We start from the raw sequence: 17,507 nt of genomic DNA, 5'->3' as shown, positions 1-17,507 counted from the left end.
TTGATGTGGTGAATTACATTTATTGATTTCCTGATGTTGAACTAACCTTGCATCCCTGGGATGAAACCCACTTGATCATGGTGCACTATCTTTTTAGTATGTTTTTGTATGCGATTTGCTAAAAATTTTGTTGAAAATTTTTGCGGATGTTCATTAAGGATATTAGTCTGAAATTTTCTTTCCTCAATGTGTCTCTGTCTGGTTTAGGTACCAGGGTGATACTGGCTTCATAGAATGAGTTTGGGAGGGTTCCCTCCTCTTCTATTTCATGGAATACTTTGAGGAGTATCGGAATGAGCTCTTCTTTAAAGGTTTTGTAGAACTCGGCTGAGAATCCATCTGGTCCCACACTTTTCTTTGTTGGTAGGCTTTTTATGACTTCTTCTATTTAATTACTTGAAATTGGTCTATTTAAATTGTGTATTTCCTCCTCGTTCACTTTAGGCAATTCATATGTCTCTAGAAACCTGTTGATGTCTTCGAAATTTTCTATTTTGTTGGAGTATAGATTTTCAAAATAGCTTCTAATTATGTTTTGTATTTCACTCCTGTCTGTTGTGATATTACCTTGTTCATTCCGATTTTTAGTGATTTGGGTTTTCTCTCATCTTCTCTTTGTTAGTGTGGCTAAAGGTTTATCAATTTTGTTTATTTTTTCGAGGAACCAACTATTTTGTCAATTTCTTGTATTGTTTTCTTTCTTTCAATTTCGTTGTTTTCAGCTCTGAATTTGACTATTTCCTGTCTTCTACTACTTTTGGTGTTGGTCTGTTCTTCTTTTTCTAGGGCTTTGAGCTGTAGTGTTACCTCGTTTCTTTGTTGAGTTTTACTTCTTTTATTGAATGTGCTCAATGAACTAAATTTTTCTCTAAGTATGGCATTCATAGTGTCCCAGAGATTTTGATATGATGTTTCTTTGTTCTCATTTACCTCTAACAATTTTTAAATTTCCTTCCTAATATCTTCTGTTATCCATTCATCATATAAAAGCATATTGTTTAATCTCCAGGTCTTGGAGTAGTTTCTGTTTTTTACTCTTTCATTTATTTCTAACTTCAATCCATTATGATCTGATGGAATACAAGGTAGTGTCTCTATCTTCTTGTATTTGCTAACATTAGCTTTGTGGCATAATATACGGTCTCTTTTAGAGAAGGATCCATGTGCTGCTGAGAAGAAAGTGTATTCGCTCTTCGTTGGATGGTATATTCTATAAATGTCCGATAAGTCTAAATTATTGATTGTGTTATTGAGATCTATGGTTTCTTTGTTCAATTTTTGTTGGAAGATCTGTCCAGTGGTGAGAGAGGCATGTTAAAATCACCTAGTATTATTGTGTTATGGTCTATTTGGTTTCTGAAATTGAGAAGGATTTGTTTGACAGACATTGATGAGCCACTGTTTGGGGCATAGATGTTTATGATTGTTATGTCTTGCTGATTTATGCTTCCCTTAAGCAGTATGAAATGTCTTCTTTATCCTTTCTGACTAACTTTGGCTTGAAGTCCACATTATCTGAAATGAGGATGGATACTCCAGCTTTTTTGCTGAGGCCATGTGCATGGTGTTTTTCCCCATCCTTTCACCTTTAGCCTATGGGTGTCCTTTTCTCTAAGGTGAGTCTCTTGCAGGCAGCATATTGTTGGATCTTTCTTTTTATTCCAATCTGCCAGTCTATGTCTTTTGATTGATGAATTCAGGCCATTAACATTCAGGGTTATTATTGAGATATGATTTGTATTCCCAGATATTTGGTCCATTTTTAAAATTTTATTTATTTATTTATTTATTTTGACACGACTTGGTTCCTCCTTTATTTGACAATTCCTTTAGGATAATTCCTACCTTTGCTGATTGACTTCTTTGTTTTTCATCTCTTTCTCATGGAATATTTTGCTGAGAATGTTCTGTAATGCTGGCTTTCCTTTTGTAAATTCTTTTAGCTTTTGTTTATCATGGAAGATTTTATTTCATTGTCAAATTTGAAGTAAGTCTTGCTGGGTATAAGATTCTTGGTTGGCATCCATTTTCTTTCAGGGCTTGAAAAATGTTGTTCCAGGCCCTTCTATCTTTTAGGGTCTGATTTGAAAAATCTTCTCATATCCGTATTGGTTTCCTCCTGAACGTAATTTGGCTCTTTTCTCTCACAGCCTTTAAAATTCTGTCTTTATTTTGTATGTTAGTTATTTTCATTATAATGTGCCTTGGTGTGGGTCTGTTGTAATTTTGTGTAATTGGAGCCCAATAAGCCTCTTGAACTTGATTTTCCATTTCATTCTTCAGATTTGGGAAATTTTCTGATATTATTTCATTGAATAGATTGTTCTTTCCTTTGGTTTGTTTCTCTAAGCCTTCCTCAATCCCAATAATTCTTAAATTTGGCCTTTTCATGATATCCCACAGTTCTTGGAGATTCTGTTCATGATTTCTTAACATCTTCTCTGTTTGGTCAACTTTGTTTTCAAGGTTAAATATTTTGTCTTCAATGTCTGAGGTTCTGTCTTCCAGGTGTTCTATCCTATTGGTTATGTTTTCTATGGAGTTCTGAATTTGGCTTTTTGTTTCCTTCATTTCAAGGATTTCTGTTTGTTTTTTTTCAATATCTCTAACTTGTTATTGAAATGATCTTTTGCTTCCTGTATTTGCTCTTTTAACTGTCAATTGTTGTGTTCATTCAATGCCTGCATTTGCTATTTCATCTCATCATTCAGTGCCTGCATTTGCTCTTTCATGTCCTCGTTTGCTTCCCTGATCATTTTAATTATGTACATTCTGAAATCACGTTCTGTCATTTCTTCTGCCATGCTGTCATTGGATTTTATTGATGTAACATCTAGATTTGTTTGGGGCATTTTCTTCCCTTGTTTTCTCATATTGTTCAAGTATCAGTGGACAGCTGAGATATTGCAGATTTCCTCTATTGACTTACAATGTCCCTGAAGATTTCTATATATATCCCCTCTTAGCCTTCAGTAGGCTGAAGTCTTGGAGGAAGTTGATAATGCGGTGCTCTACAAGGAATCTGGCTCTCTAGGGGTGGTGGCCTTCAGGTGAGGTATATTCCCTGCTAGTGGGTAGAGGTGCCTCCACTTGTTGACCAATGGTCATCCAAAGGGGAACTAAGGTGCAAGCTGAGGCAAGGCCTGTTTGGGCCTGTGTCTCTGGTTTTACCGTCTTTGTGGGAAAACCTCACCCGGCAGGGAAGACTCACCCGGTGGGGAGGTCTTGCTGGTCAGTTCCCCTCCTATAGGTTCCCCTCAATCCACATCTACCGCCTGGGCTGGGCAGCCTTCCTCTGCAACGTTCCCAGGGGCCCAGACCTACCTCCTGGGCCTGGGAGCCTCACCCTTCGCAGACACGTCTCCTTAGGTTGCCAATCCTCAGAGAATCTGCCCGCAGTCTTGCAACCTTCGCTGCGCCCCTAAGCGTGTCTCTGTGCGGCTCTTCCACCAAGAAGTCTCCTAGGTCCTGGGACCCTGCTGTGCACCTAATCACCTGGCTATGTAGCCCCTCCTCTGAGCAGCCACCTGGAGCCCCGTACAGTCGCTCTGAGTCCCAGTGACCCATCACACGCCTCTTCCTCCGGGCAGCCGGCAGGTGTTCCAGTGCAGTCACTAGGAGTCCAATCAACTCACTGTGCACCTCCTCCTCCTGCCAACTGCTCGTAGTCCTGGGCAGTCACTCCGAGACCAAGTGACCTGCTGCGTTCCTCCTCCTCCTCCAGGCAGGCCCCCGGGTGTTCAGGAGCGGTTGCTCTGAGACCAAGCGACCTGCCACGCTCCTCCTCCAGGTAGCCACCCCGTGTTCAGGAGCGGTTGCTCTGAGTCCAAACAGCTCGCCGCGGAGCTCCTCCTCTGGGCAGCCGCCCAGAGCCCCAGTGGTTGCTCTGAGTCCAAGCGCTGTGCTGAGTGGCCTCCTCTACGATGCTCCCAGTTGTCCAAGTACACTACTCCATTGGGGAGAGGGGTGTCTCGTTGGGCAACTCTATTTCACAAAGTTCCCTGTATTCCAGGACTACCGCCCCTTCCGGGATGCCTCCCCAACGGGAGAGACTCACCCGGCGGCTTGAGTTGTTCCCAAGTCTCTCAATATCTCCTCTTTTGAATCCTGAGTCCTGGAGCAACATGGAATGCAGCCACCCTCTAGGCCGCCATCTTGAAACCGGCCTCCAACTTTCTTTTTGATTCATAAGTTTTCTAAGGGATCCCTTAAGAGAGGCTTCACACAAGATATTTCATATCTGGGCACATGGCCTTTTTCCTGCTAGACCATAAGAACTATTATGTTTATTTTGTCTCCTTAGCACCTAATATGACACATAACAGAAAGTAGAAGCTAAAATATAGGAATGAATGAAAGGAATAGTAAGTGGAAAGAAAGACTGCATACTATGATGTACTATTAAGCAACTTGCTATTTTAAATAAGTTTATACTAGAGTGTTAAAAGATTAAACATGTTCATTATTATCTGGTACTTCTATTTTAACAGGAATATTTTAGAACTATAATAATTATCACAAAGGACATGTAAAACTTCAGAAAGCCAAGATTATATTTAGCAGCACACTGTCTAGTAGCATTCCTCATATTATATTCTATCTCCTCAGGGTTTTCACTGAGAAGAGCACAAGGTAATTAATTTGAAAGACACATAAGATCCAAAAGATCTGTGTAGCCCCATCATAGTAAAACTTCACATATATAAATTTCAAATATATAAATATATGTGTGTGCACGTGTGGGTATACAAATGAATGTAGGCTAAATTTGTTTTCCACAATTTTGCTATCAAGGTATTTCTACTAGAACAGAGCAGGAAAACTGAATAGAAGAAAATGGAAGATAGGTACTTAGAAATAAAAGCTACAGATTAGAATCAAGAGAAAGCAATATATGTATTTGGAAATCAAAATTAAAGAGAGAAGCTTTCTATGAAAGTCTATTATATATCAAATAAGTCTCTGAAAAGATAAAAGTATGTTTTCCTACTAGAACTTCTAATTCCCAATTTAGTGAAATGCAAATACCACTAATTCATACATAGATCAGGCTTAAACTGCTAGAAAAGAGCCTGATATATAAGGAAAAGCACTAGGGAGTGATCTGATAATATCTGAAATATTCCTTTCTGCCATGAAATTTTATTTGTGTCAGGCCATAATTTACAATTTCTAATTGTACTATAATCAGACAAGCTCACTGTTACTTGTATGATTACAGGAAGAAGAGATGCTCTAAGTAGTAAGTTGCTCACATGTAGAACCACTAACTCATTAATTCAGTATTTAGCTTGTCTCAAATATTAAATATATCAGATTACTCTTTCAGAGAATTACTAAAACAATATGTAACATGATGTTGAGTAAAATGGATCAGAAAAAAAACTACTTATTTTATTGGCAATTTAACAGATATAAAAAAATCCAAAGCAACTACAGGAGCACATAAGAGTCTGGGAGGCATTGTGGATAAACACAAGAAATAAGCAAGTAGACTGCTCCTGTTTATTTTCTTACAACTACAGACTGGAGCAAGTTAAGAATACAGACTGAGTTTGACCAAACTGAGAAAGAGTATGTAACTGTGGCAGAACTGCCATGAAGGATTCTCATTTCCATCAGTAATGGGTCTCCACTGAAAAGAAAATGTTAGATGTTATTAAGCTACCCAAAGCATAGGGGATCTAACCTGAAGAAATAATTATGGGTATGGGAGTGGGAGTTGAGTGATTTACAATGAAAGAGATCATAAGGAGACAGTGTTTTATATAGAAAGACTAACATTGACTATATATGTCCAGCACCACCTTAGAGTATTATGTATTTTTTGCTTCTAGAATCACAATGTAAATGAAACCAGTGTTTCTGCATTCATGTTAAATAATCTGCCCTATATGATGTCACCACTGCACTAAAGGATGTTGTAGGACAGAAGGATAGCTAAATCAACCCAACGAGATATTAGGATAATATTAACAATAAAAGACTGCATGTGTTGTGAGACTGGTGAGACTTAGCTGATGCTTGTGAGTTAAGTCATATTCCTGCAAACTAAAGAGTCAAAATACTACTGTGAAGAAATAACAGCCACATTTGCTCCCTCCTACTCTTAACTTTCTTATGACCACTATGGTCAAAAAAAAAACAGGCTTACAGGCTCTTTTATAAATAATATTTCAAATAAACACTCTCACTGACTGATACTCTATAAATGAAGATGTTTATAAATATACTAAAAACATTAGATATAGGTGGATTTAAATGTAGCAATTAATCAGACTATATTACTGCTATGCTATGAAATGTTCTATATCTGTGTGTACTAGCTTTCTCTGCTAATAAATTACAACAATTATGGCAGATTAACACAATATGCATTTACTATCCCGCAGTCTTTGTAGGTCAACAGTCTGGGTTTGGCTTAGATGGGGATTCAGATCAGAGTCTCAAAAAGCTACAATAGAGAGGGTTTCAAGATGGCGGACTAGAGGTTGGCTGCATTTCATGTTGCTCCAGGACTCAGGATTCAAAAGAGAAGATACTGAGAGACTTGGGACCAATTCAAAGCAGCTGGGTGACTCTCACCCGTTGGGAAGGTGTCCCGGATGGGACAGTGGTCCCGGAAAGCAGGGAACTTTGTGAAGTAGAGCTACCAGCGAGACACCCCTCCCCCCGCTGGAGCAGTGAACTCGGACAACTGGGAGCATCGGAGAGGAGGCCGCTCGGCACAGCGCTGGGACTCGGAGCAACCACTGGGGCTCCGGGCGGCGACCCAGAGGAGGGGCTGCTAGGAGAGCTGTGTGGACTCAGAGCACCGGGGCCTGCCCTGAGGAGGAGGAGGAGGAGGAGGAGGGTGGCCGCTTGGATTCGGAGTGACTATACCAGAGCTACAGGCGGTTGCCAGAGGAGAAGCCACGTGGCGAGCTGTTTGGACTTAGAGCGACTGCTTCTGAACACCGGGGCCTGCCCTGAGGATGAAGAGGAGGAGGAGCGCGGCCGCTTGGATTTGGAGTGGCTATACCAGAGCTACAGGCAGTTGCCAAAGGAGGGGCGGCGTGGCGAGCTGTTTAGACTCAGACCACTTCTGAACAACGGGGCCTGCCCTGAGGAGTAGGAGGAGGAGGATGAGGAGGAGCATGGAGGTCGTTTGGACTCGCAGTGACTGCATTAGAGCTCCAGGCGGCTGCTCAGAGGAGGAGGTGATTGGTGAGTGGTTTGGACGTAAAACGACCGCTCCTGAACTCAGGGGGGCTGCCTGGAGGAGAAGCGTGGTGGGTCACTTGGTCTTCAGTGGCCGCACCAGAGCTCCGGGCGGTTGCCCAGAGGACCCGTGCAGCGGGTCACATGGATTCAGAGCCACTCAGAGTGACCGCTCCTGAACACCCAGGGGGTTACCTGGAGGAGGAGGAGGAACGGGGAGGGTCAGTTCGACTCGGAGTGATTGATTGCCCAGGGCTACGGGTGGTTGGTGGGAGGAGGCACGCAGTGAGTTGCTTGGACTCCTAGTGACCCCACCGGAATACTGGGCGGCTGTCTGGAGGAAGAGGTGTGTGGCGGGTCTCTGGGACTGAGAGCGATTGTACGGGGCCCCAGGTGGCTACTCAGAGGAGGGGCCGCATAGCCAGGCGATTAGGTGCACAGCAGGGTCCCAGGATCTAGGAGGCTTCTTGGTGGAAGAGCCCCACAGAGATACGCTTCGGGGCGCAGCGAAGGTTCCAGGACTGTGGGCTGATTCTCTGAGGAGGGGCAGCCTAAGGAGATTCATCTGCGAAGGGTGAGGCTCCCAGGCCCAGGAGGTAGGCCCGAGACCCTGGGAACTTTGCAGAGGAAGGCAGCCCAGCCCAGGCGGTAGCTGTAAATGGAGGGGAACCTCTAGGAGGGAACTGACCAGCGAGATGAAAGAGCAAATGCAGGCATTGAATGATCGCACCAATCGACAGTTAAAAGAGCAAATACAAGAAGCAAAAGATCATTTCAATAAAGAGTTAGAGATAATAAAAAAAACCAAACACAAATCCTTGACATGAAGGAAACAATAAACCAAATTAAGAACTCCATAGAAAGCATATCCAGTAGGATAGAACACCTGGAAGACAGAACCTCAGACATTGAAGACAAAATATTTAACCTTGAAAACAAAGTTGACCAAACAGAGAAGATAATAAGAAATCATGAACAGAATCTACAAGAACTATGGGATATCATGAAAAGGCCAAATTTAAGAATTATTGGGATTGAGGAAGGCTTAGAGAAACAAACCAAAGGAATGAACAATCAATTCAATGAAATAATATCAGAAAATTTCCCAAATCTGAAGAATGAAATGGAAAATCAAGTTCAAGAGGCTTATAGGACTCCAAATACACAAAATAACAACAAACCCACACCAAAGCACATTATAATGAAAATACCTAACATACAAAATAAAGACAGAATTTTAAAGGCCGCGAGGGAAAAGAACCAAATTACATTCAGGGGGAAACCAATACGGATTTCAGCAGATTTTTCAATCCAGACCCTAAAAGCTAGAAGGGCCTGCAACAACATTTTTCAAGCCCTGAAAGAAAATGGATGCCAACCAAGAATCTTATACCCAGCAAAACTTACCTTCAAATTTGACGATGAAATAAAATCCTTCCATGATAAACAAAAGCTAAAAGAATTTACAAAAAGAAAGCCAGCATTACAGAACATTCTCAGCAAAATATTCCATGAGGAAGAGATGAAAAACAAAGAAGCCAATCAGCAAAGGGAGGAATTATCCTAAAGGAATTGTCAAATAAAGGAGGAACCAAGTTGTGTCAAACAAATAAATAAATAAAATTTTAGAAATGAACCAAATGACCGGGAAACCAAATTATATCTCAATAATAACCCTGAATGTTAATGGCCTAAGCATTAATCAAAAGACATAGACTGGAAGATTGGATTAAAAAGAAAGATCCAACAATATGTTGCCTACAAGAGACTCACCTCATAGAAAAAAGATACCCATAGACTAAAGGTGAAAGGATGGGGAAAAACATACCATGCACATGGACTCAGCAAAAAAGCTGGAGTATCCATCCTCATTTCAGATAATGTGGACTTCAAGCCAAAGTTAGTCAGAAGGTATGAAGAAGGTCATTTCATACTGCTTAAGGGAAGCATAAATCAGCAAGATATAACAATCATAAACATTTATGCCCCAAACAGTGGCTCATCCATGTATGTCAAACAAATCCTTCTCAATTTCAGAAACCAAATAGACCATAACACAATAATACTAGGTGATTTTAACATGCCTCTCTCACCACTGGACAGATCTTCCAGACAAAAATTGAACAAAGAAACCATAGATCTCAATAACACAATCAATAATTTAGACTTAATGGACATTTATAGAATATACCATCCAACCAAGAGCGAATACACTTTCTTCTCAGCAGCACATGGATCCTTCTCTAAAATAGACCATATATTATGCCATAAAGCTAATGTTAGCAAATACAAGAAGATAGAGACACTACCATGTATTCTATCAGATCATAATGGATTGAAGTTAGAAATAAATGAAAGAGTAAAACAAGAAACTATTCCAACATCCGGAGATTAAACAATATGCTATTATATGATGAATGGATAACAGAAGATATTAGGAAAGAAATTTAAAAATTCTTAGAAGTAAATGAGAACAAAGAAACATCATATCAAAATCTCTGGGACACTATGAAAGCAGTACTTAGAGGGAAAATTATTTCATGGAGCGCATTTAATAAAAGAAGTAAAACTCAACAAATAAACAACCTAACACTACAGCTCAAAGCCCTAGAAAAAGAAGAACAGACCAGCACCAAAAGTAGTAAAAGACAGGAAACAGTTAAACTCAGAGCGGAAATCAATGAAATTGAAACAAGAGAAACAATACAAAAAATTGACAAAATAAATAGTTGGTTCTTCGAAAAAATAAACAAAATTGATAAACCTTTAGCCACACTAACAAAGAGAAGACGAGAGAAAACCCAAATCACTAAAATTCGGAATGAACAAGGAAATATCTCAACAGACAGGAGTGAAATACAAAACATAATTAGAAGCTATTTTGAAAATCTACACTCCAACAAAATAGAAAATTTCGAAGACATCAACAGGTTTCTAGAGACATATGAATTGCCTAAACTGAACCAGGAGGACATACACAATTTAAATAGACCAATTTCAAGTACTGAAATAGAAGAAGTCATCAAAAGCCTACCAACAAAGAAAAGTCCGGGACCAGATGAGTTCTCAGCCGAGTTCTACAAAACCGTTAAAGAAGAGCTCATTCTAATACTTCTCAAAGTATTCCATGAAATAGAAGAGGAAGGAATCCTCCCAAACTCATTCTATGAAGCCAATATCACTCTGATACCTAAACCAGACAGAGACTTATCAAGGAAAGAAAATTTCAGACCAATATCCTTAATGAACATCGACGCAAAAATTCTCAACAAAATTTTAGCAAATCGCATACAAAAACGTATTAAAAAGATAGTGCACCATGATCAAGTGGGTTTCATCCCAGGGATGCAAGGTTGGTTCAACATCAGGAAATCAATAAATGTCATTCACCATATCAATAGACTTAAAGTCAAGAATCACATGATTATTTCAATAGATGCAGAAAAAGCATTTGATAAAATACAGCACCCCTTCATGCTCAAAACACTAGAAAAAATAGGGATAGTGGGAACATTCCTTAACATTGTAAAGGCCATTTATGCTAAGCCCATGGCTAATATCATTCTAAATGGTGAAAGACTGAAAGCATTCCCCGTAAAAACTGGAACAAGGCAGGGATGCCCTCTTTCACCACTTCTATTTAACATCGTTCTTGAGACTCTAGCCAGAGCAATTAGAAAAACCAAAGAAATTAAAGGGATAGGAATTGGAAAAGAAGAAATCAAACTATCCCTGTTCGCTGATGACATGATTATATATTTAGAGGAACCTGGAAATTCCACCAGAAAACTCTTAGAACTCATAAGTGAATTTAGCAAAGTAGCAGGCTAGAAGATCAATGCTCATAAATCCAATGCATTTTTATACATAAGTGATGAATCTTCAGAAAGAGAAATGAGGAAAACTACCCCATTCACAATAGCCTCGAAAAAAATAAAATACTTGGGAATCAATCTCACAAAAGAGGTCAAAGACCTCTACAATGAGAACTATAAAACACTAAAGAAAGAAATTAAAGAACACCTTAGAAGATGGAAAGATCTTCCATGTTCTTGGATAGGAAGAATTAATATTGTCAAAATGGCCATACTACCTAAAGTGCTATACAAATTCAATGCAATTCCAATTAAAATCCCAATGACGTACCTTACAGAAATAGAGCAAGCAATTATGAAATTCATCTGGAAGAATAAGAAACCCAGAATAGCTAAAGCAATCCTTAGCAGGAAGAGTGTAACAGGGGGTATTGCAATACCAGATCTTCAACTCTACTACAAAGCAATAGTAACAAAAACGGCATGGTATTGGTACCAAAATAGAAAGGTAGATCAATGGTACAGAATAGAGGACACGGACACAAACCCAAATAAATACAATTTTCTCATACTAGACAAAGGGGCCAAAAATATGCAATGGAGAAAAGATAGCCTCTTCAACAAATGGTGCTGGGAGAATTGGAAATCCATATGCAACAGAATGAAACTAAACCCATATCTCTCACCATGCACGAAACTAAACTCAAAATGGATTGAGGACCTTGGAATCAGACCAGAGACCCTGCAGATTATAGAAGAAAAAGTAGGTCCAGATCTTCAACATGTCGGCTTAGGACCAGACTTCCTCAACAGGACTCCCATAGCACAAGAAATAAAAGCTAGAATCAACCACTGGGATAGATTCAAACTAAAAAGCTTTCTCTCAGCAAAGGAAACTATCAGCAATGCGAAGAAAGAGCCTACAGAGTGGGAGAATATCTTTGCCAATCATACTTTAGATAGAGCACTAATCTCCAGAATCTATAAAGAACTCAAAAAACTCTACACCAAGAATGCAAACAATCCAATCGACAAATGGGCTAAGGAAATGAACAGACACTTCACAGAAGAAGATCTACAAGCAATCAACAAATATATGGAACAATGTTCACCATCTCTAGTAATAAGAGAAATGCAAATCAAAACCACCCTAAGATTCCATCTCACCCCAATTAGAATGGCGATTATCAAGAATACAAGCAACAACAGGTTTGGCGAGGATATGGGGAGAAAGGTACACTCATACATTGCTGGTGGGGCTTCAAATTAGTGCACCCACTCTGGAAAGCAGTGTGGAGATTCCTTAGAAAACTTGGAATGGAACCACCATTTGACCCAGCTATCCCACTCCTTGTCCTATACCCAAAGGACTTAAAATCAGCATACTACAGAGATACAGCCACATCAATGTTCATAGCTGCTCAATTCCCAATAGCCAAACTGTGGAACCAACCTAGATGCCCTTCAATTGATGAGTGATAAAGAAACTGTGGTATATATATATACAATGGAATATTACTCAGCCATAAAGAATGATAAAATTATGGCATCTGCAGGCAAATGGATGAAATTGGAGAATATCATGCTAAGTGAGAGAAGCCAATCTCAAAAAGCCAAAGGACGAATGATATCGCTAATAAGTGGATGATGACACATAATGGGGGGAGGGAAGGGTTAGTGTTAGAGTTAGAGTTAGGGTTAGGGAGGGGGGCAAGTATGGAGGAAGGAAGCACTGTATAGAGGGAAAAGAGGGGCGGAAGGGGTGGGGGGAAGGGAAAAAATAACAGAATGAATCAAACAACATTACTCTATGTAAATTTATGATTACACAAATGGTATGCCTTTATGCTATGTACAGAGAAACAACATGTATCCCATTTGTTTACAATATAATAAAAAAAATTAAATTAAAAAAATTTAAAAAAATTAAAAAAAAAAGCTACAATAGAGATGTGTGCCATCTATATTTTCACCTAGACAATAACCTGGGGAAGAATAAACTACAAAGCTCACTGTGATGTTGGCAGAAATAATTTCACCACATCTGTAGGTCTAAGAATTGGTGTGAGTATAGCACAGAGAAGGGATTCTATGAATGTCTTCTTAGTAAATGACTGAAATTCCATTTAACCAATGAATTTGGATCTTAAATCTCCTTTATTTTGATTAAGGGTCACATACTGTTTGTTGAATTTAATTGGAACGGAAAGGGAAAAGAAGAGCAAAGAGTATATTTTTCCTCAATAGTTACTGTCTGACAGGTTTACTCTTTCTGGCATAATTCATTATGTCTTGCAAAACCAAGATTTTATCTATTATTGTTTCTCTTCAGCTACAAGAACGTCTTGAAGCATATCTTGTAGTAAATTTCTGGTGAAGTAAAGTTCTCTTTTCATGTGTTTATTGAGAGTTTTGTGTGTTTTCACACTCAGTACTGTGATTTTTACACTGAGCTTTAAAATCTTTTAAATAATATTTAAAACAAAAATTGGAATGAACAAAAATTTTTAAAGAACTCTCAAAATCTCAAAATGTGTAAATTTTTACGAAGCATATGTTTCATAATTTTGTTTATAATAAGCAAAGTAATCAACAGTTTTCAACCAAATTGTGAAAATTAGTTCACATGAGTGTTACTTGAGAGAAAACTTTTACCAATGTTAATAATGTAAAAAAATTTAAAATATTATAGAAACTAGAATCATAACCTAAGTTTTATTTTACCTGTAGTGTGAGACTCTTCACTGCATTCCACACTATTCCAATAAATTCTTTCATTCTTTCTTCAGGACTTCTAAAGCCTTCAGATATATTGAACATGGCTTTCACAGGAACTGATAATGGTCGGGATTCTAAGTATAAAAACAATAAATTATTTGACAGAAGTACACAATTTTTTTTCCAAAAACTATTAAGAAAGCATTTTCAAGACTATTTATTTCCTTGATTACTAACCTCTATATAAGATTATAAAAGTCTTGTTAGATTACTTTATCTTACAGAATTACTATTTTTCACAACTATTCAAGGGATTGGTGACTGGAAGGTGGACTTGAGGAATGATGTAATGTTTTACTTATTGACTAGATGGAGGTATTCATTTTGTGAAATTCATTAAGTTGTAACTGAATTTATTCATTTCTCGATATAAAATAATACTTCAATAAGTTTTTCCATAAATCACTTGATTCATCTAAAACTAAAAGGAAATGAATCTTCCCTTAAATGAAATTTTCAGACAACAAAAACTTATCCATATGACCAATTAAAAATAATGATTTTCATGTTAACAAAAAGATGAACATAAAAAGCAGATTTATTTTAGAGTAAAATCAAATGTGATATTTTACTATTATTAAAAATCTGTTCATCTGGGCCTGGGGATGGCTGAGGGGTGGAGTGTTTGCCTAGCATGTGTGAGGCACTAGGTTCAATTCTCAGCAGCAAATATAAATAAATGAACAAAAAAAGGTCAATCGACATCTAAAAAAAATTTTAAAATCTGTTCATCCAAAGAAATTACACAATTTCAACAATTTTTATAATGTGAAATTTCAGGAATTAAACAATTTAATAATTTAAAATGATATCAATTTCTATCAGTTTTTATCTAAAGAGATTCTATATACTTATATGTCTTATGTTAATGCAAACAATTTACATGTATTATTTTATTAAAGTAGCATAAAATAAATAAATCATATCTTTACTTTCAAGACTAACTAAATTGAACAATCTACCTCTCCAAAATAAGTGCTACCATATCAACACCATGAGAATGACTGGTTACTATATTCACTCACACTTCCCCTCTTCTCCCAACTTGGTTCACATATGTGCACTTTCAATAGATCTAAACTACCTTAAAAGCATGGACCTTTACCGTTCTTATAATCCCTAAAATTGTGGCACTGTGCACAACAGAAATTCAAAACAATGTTTGTTACAGGAAACAGTAGATATCTACACACAGTTGGAACAAAATACAAAAGTCCAGAGTTAGGAATACGCTTGAGATTTTTAAGCAATGGTAAAGAAGCAAGGATCACTTGGGCAAGTTGAGTAAAGGTAAAAGAAGGAGATGAGGTTAGGTTAGAGTTACACATAGGGACTGCTCACATAGGGCTTATATATGCCATGGTAAGGAGATTGGTCTTTACACTGAGAAGCTGAGATATAATGGGTTCTGAATATTGCCATGGCATTACTGAAGATATATTTTGAAATAATTGTTCTGCTGCATAGAAAACTGACCACATGGATCAAGTGCTGACACAGGAAAACCAGTTGGGAGAGATAGTAGCAGGAATGGAGATTGCAAGCAGTGATATTATATATTCATTTTAAACATATAACCAACAAGATTTACTAATGGATTAGATGTACTATAAGCAGCAGAGAGGATAATTAACATATCTAAGTCACCTGGCTGGTAGATAACAAAACAAGGATATAAACCTAGGTAGTATGACTCCAGATCTATTCTTTTGACTATTATTCTATACTACCTCTTCTATTATTCAAATTCTGTATAATGACTTCTAGTACAAATACATAATAAATGTATCATATTTCTACTAAGGGTCACAGTACTATAAATACTTCAGAAAATATCACATTTATTTATTTCCATTGGAAATATATAAAACCTACATTTAGCATGGTACTCTGAATTCAATCATATTTATACATTTTTTGTTTTTAGCAATAAATAATTTTGAGACCCTAATTTTGCTGGTTAAAGTAATACTAACAATTATTCCACAGGAATGATCCATCTAATTTGAATATTACTCTTCTATTTTTATACCCTGGTAAAAGTACTACATTTGGAGTCAACATGAGTTTATGCTTTAGCTGGACAATTTTCTGAATGATTTTGGAAAAGCAATTAAACCTAAGGGTCAGTTTCCTATTCTGTACTAATAAACAAAAGCTAATAATGTTTGTTTTTCAATTGAAGAATACTTTTCAGTTTAAATGTAGCAATGTTTAAGACAGAACTAAAATGTATGAAATAATGATGGAAATTTATCAAATCATTATGTATAGTAAAGACATGAAGGTTACACAATTTGAAACTTAACTGTACACCTTTTATATCAAAATCAAACTATTCTACCTCAAATGTCATTTTCTTTTAGAAAAGGTGACTGATTTTACAAAATTAGATTTGGTCCTTTCTTTATAATCTGACAAAATTCAAAGAATTAGCAGAGAAATGGGAATACTGCAAGAACTGAGGATTATATATGACTGAGTACAAAAAAATTTTACCTCAATATTTTGGGCTGAACTTGAACTATTTTTACCATAATTCAGCATTTTAAATCATATTTTAATTTCTAAATTAGTAGGAATACACACCAATAAAAATGTACCAAAAGCTGTTAACTTCTAAAAGTTCAGTAAGCATCCCTGGAAAGTCTGAGAAAAAGATATCAAAAATGACAGGAAATCAATTTAAATCCATACAAGGACAGGAGTGAAAGTCATTAAACAATGTGATTTGTCTGTCCTTAAATAAAAATAACAAGAGAGAAAAGATTTCACTCATTCATGTAACAATTTATTGCATATTTGTTCAATGACAGAAATGGTTTTTAGATTCTGCAAATACAAAACAGAACAAGTTACATAAGGCCTGTGACATACATTCTACCGGAGGAGACAGAAAGATAAATAAATAAATGGAAAAGATGCTAAGACTTATGAGGACAAGGAAAGAGGTAATAAGGCAGGGAATCCTGGGGGAGAGGTTATGGATCTATTTTAGAAAAATGGAATATGAAAGGTTTCTTTACTGAAATGGTAACACTTAAACTAAGACCTGAAGTATGCGAAGTCCATAGCTATGAGAAGAGCAGAGACAACATAGGCAAAAGATTCCTATGAAAAAGAAAAAGCATGATGCCATCCACAAGGAAAGAGGATCAGTGTAAGGAAAAATGATAGAAGACGGAACAGAAGAACGTGATAGAGGTTAGATCAGGGCAAACTTTGCATGATATAGTAAGCAGTTTAGAATTTATCTTAAGAACAACAAGAAGCAACTTGTTTTAAGCAGATGTGACAAGATTTAATTTGAATTTGGAATAAGGTATCTCTTGCCACCATTTAAACAATGAAGTAGTAACGGAGAACAAAGGATTAGAGAACATGGGATGGCAACAGTAGAATATCTTTCCACACAAGAAATAATATGGCTCTGACTAGGGTTGCAGCATACAAATAAAAAATTCAAGATATAATTTTGAGGGAGAAAGCACAGGAACAGAGATTAGGAAGAGGAATCCTGCAGTTATGCCTTGAAGCAACATGGTGACTGAGAGGTGAAAGAGAGGTATGTAGTTACACATATATAAGAAGGCAGAGGTAACAAGACATGTTAGACTTGAGCAGTATGTTAGATATTAAGCAGAGATCTGTCAGAAGATAGACATAAGACACGTTAATTTTAAAAAAGAGAATAGAAATAGGCAGCTAGTATTT

At 37.4% G+C, this 17,507-nt stretch overlaps 1 protein-coding gene across 1 annotated transcript in view; it reads right to left on the bottom strand.

The window, feature by feature from the left end:
- The window catches only part of LOC306653220 (intermembrane lipid transfer protein VPS13B-like), a gene marked incomplete at its 5' end in the record, with an annotated part of 899,457 nt that overhangs the window by 445,057 nt on the left and 436,893 nt on the right, over positions 1-17,507 (bottom strand). Inside the window, 1 exon segment of the mRNA XM_079126163.1 lies at positions 13,740-13,867. Within this exon segment, the coding sequence (XP_078982289.1) occupies positions 13,740-13,867 (128 nt within the window).

This window comes from Sciurus vulgaris, assembly GCF_902686455.1.
Source record: "Sciurus vulgaris genome assembly, chromosome: 1".
NCBI lineage: Eukaryota > Metazoa > Chordata > Mammalia > Rodentia > Sciuridae > Sciurus > Sciurus vulgaris.
The sequence above is the reverse complement of the archived record's forward strand: the minus strand, read 5'-3'. Positions and strand labels throughout refer to the sequence as shown.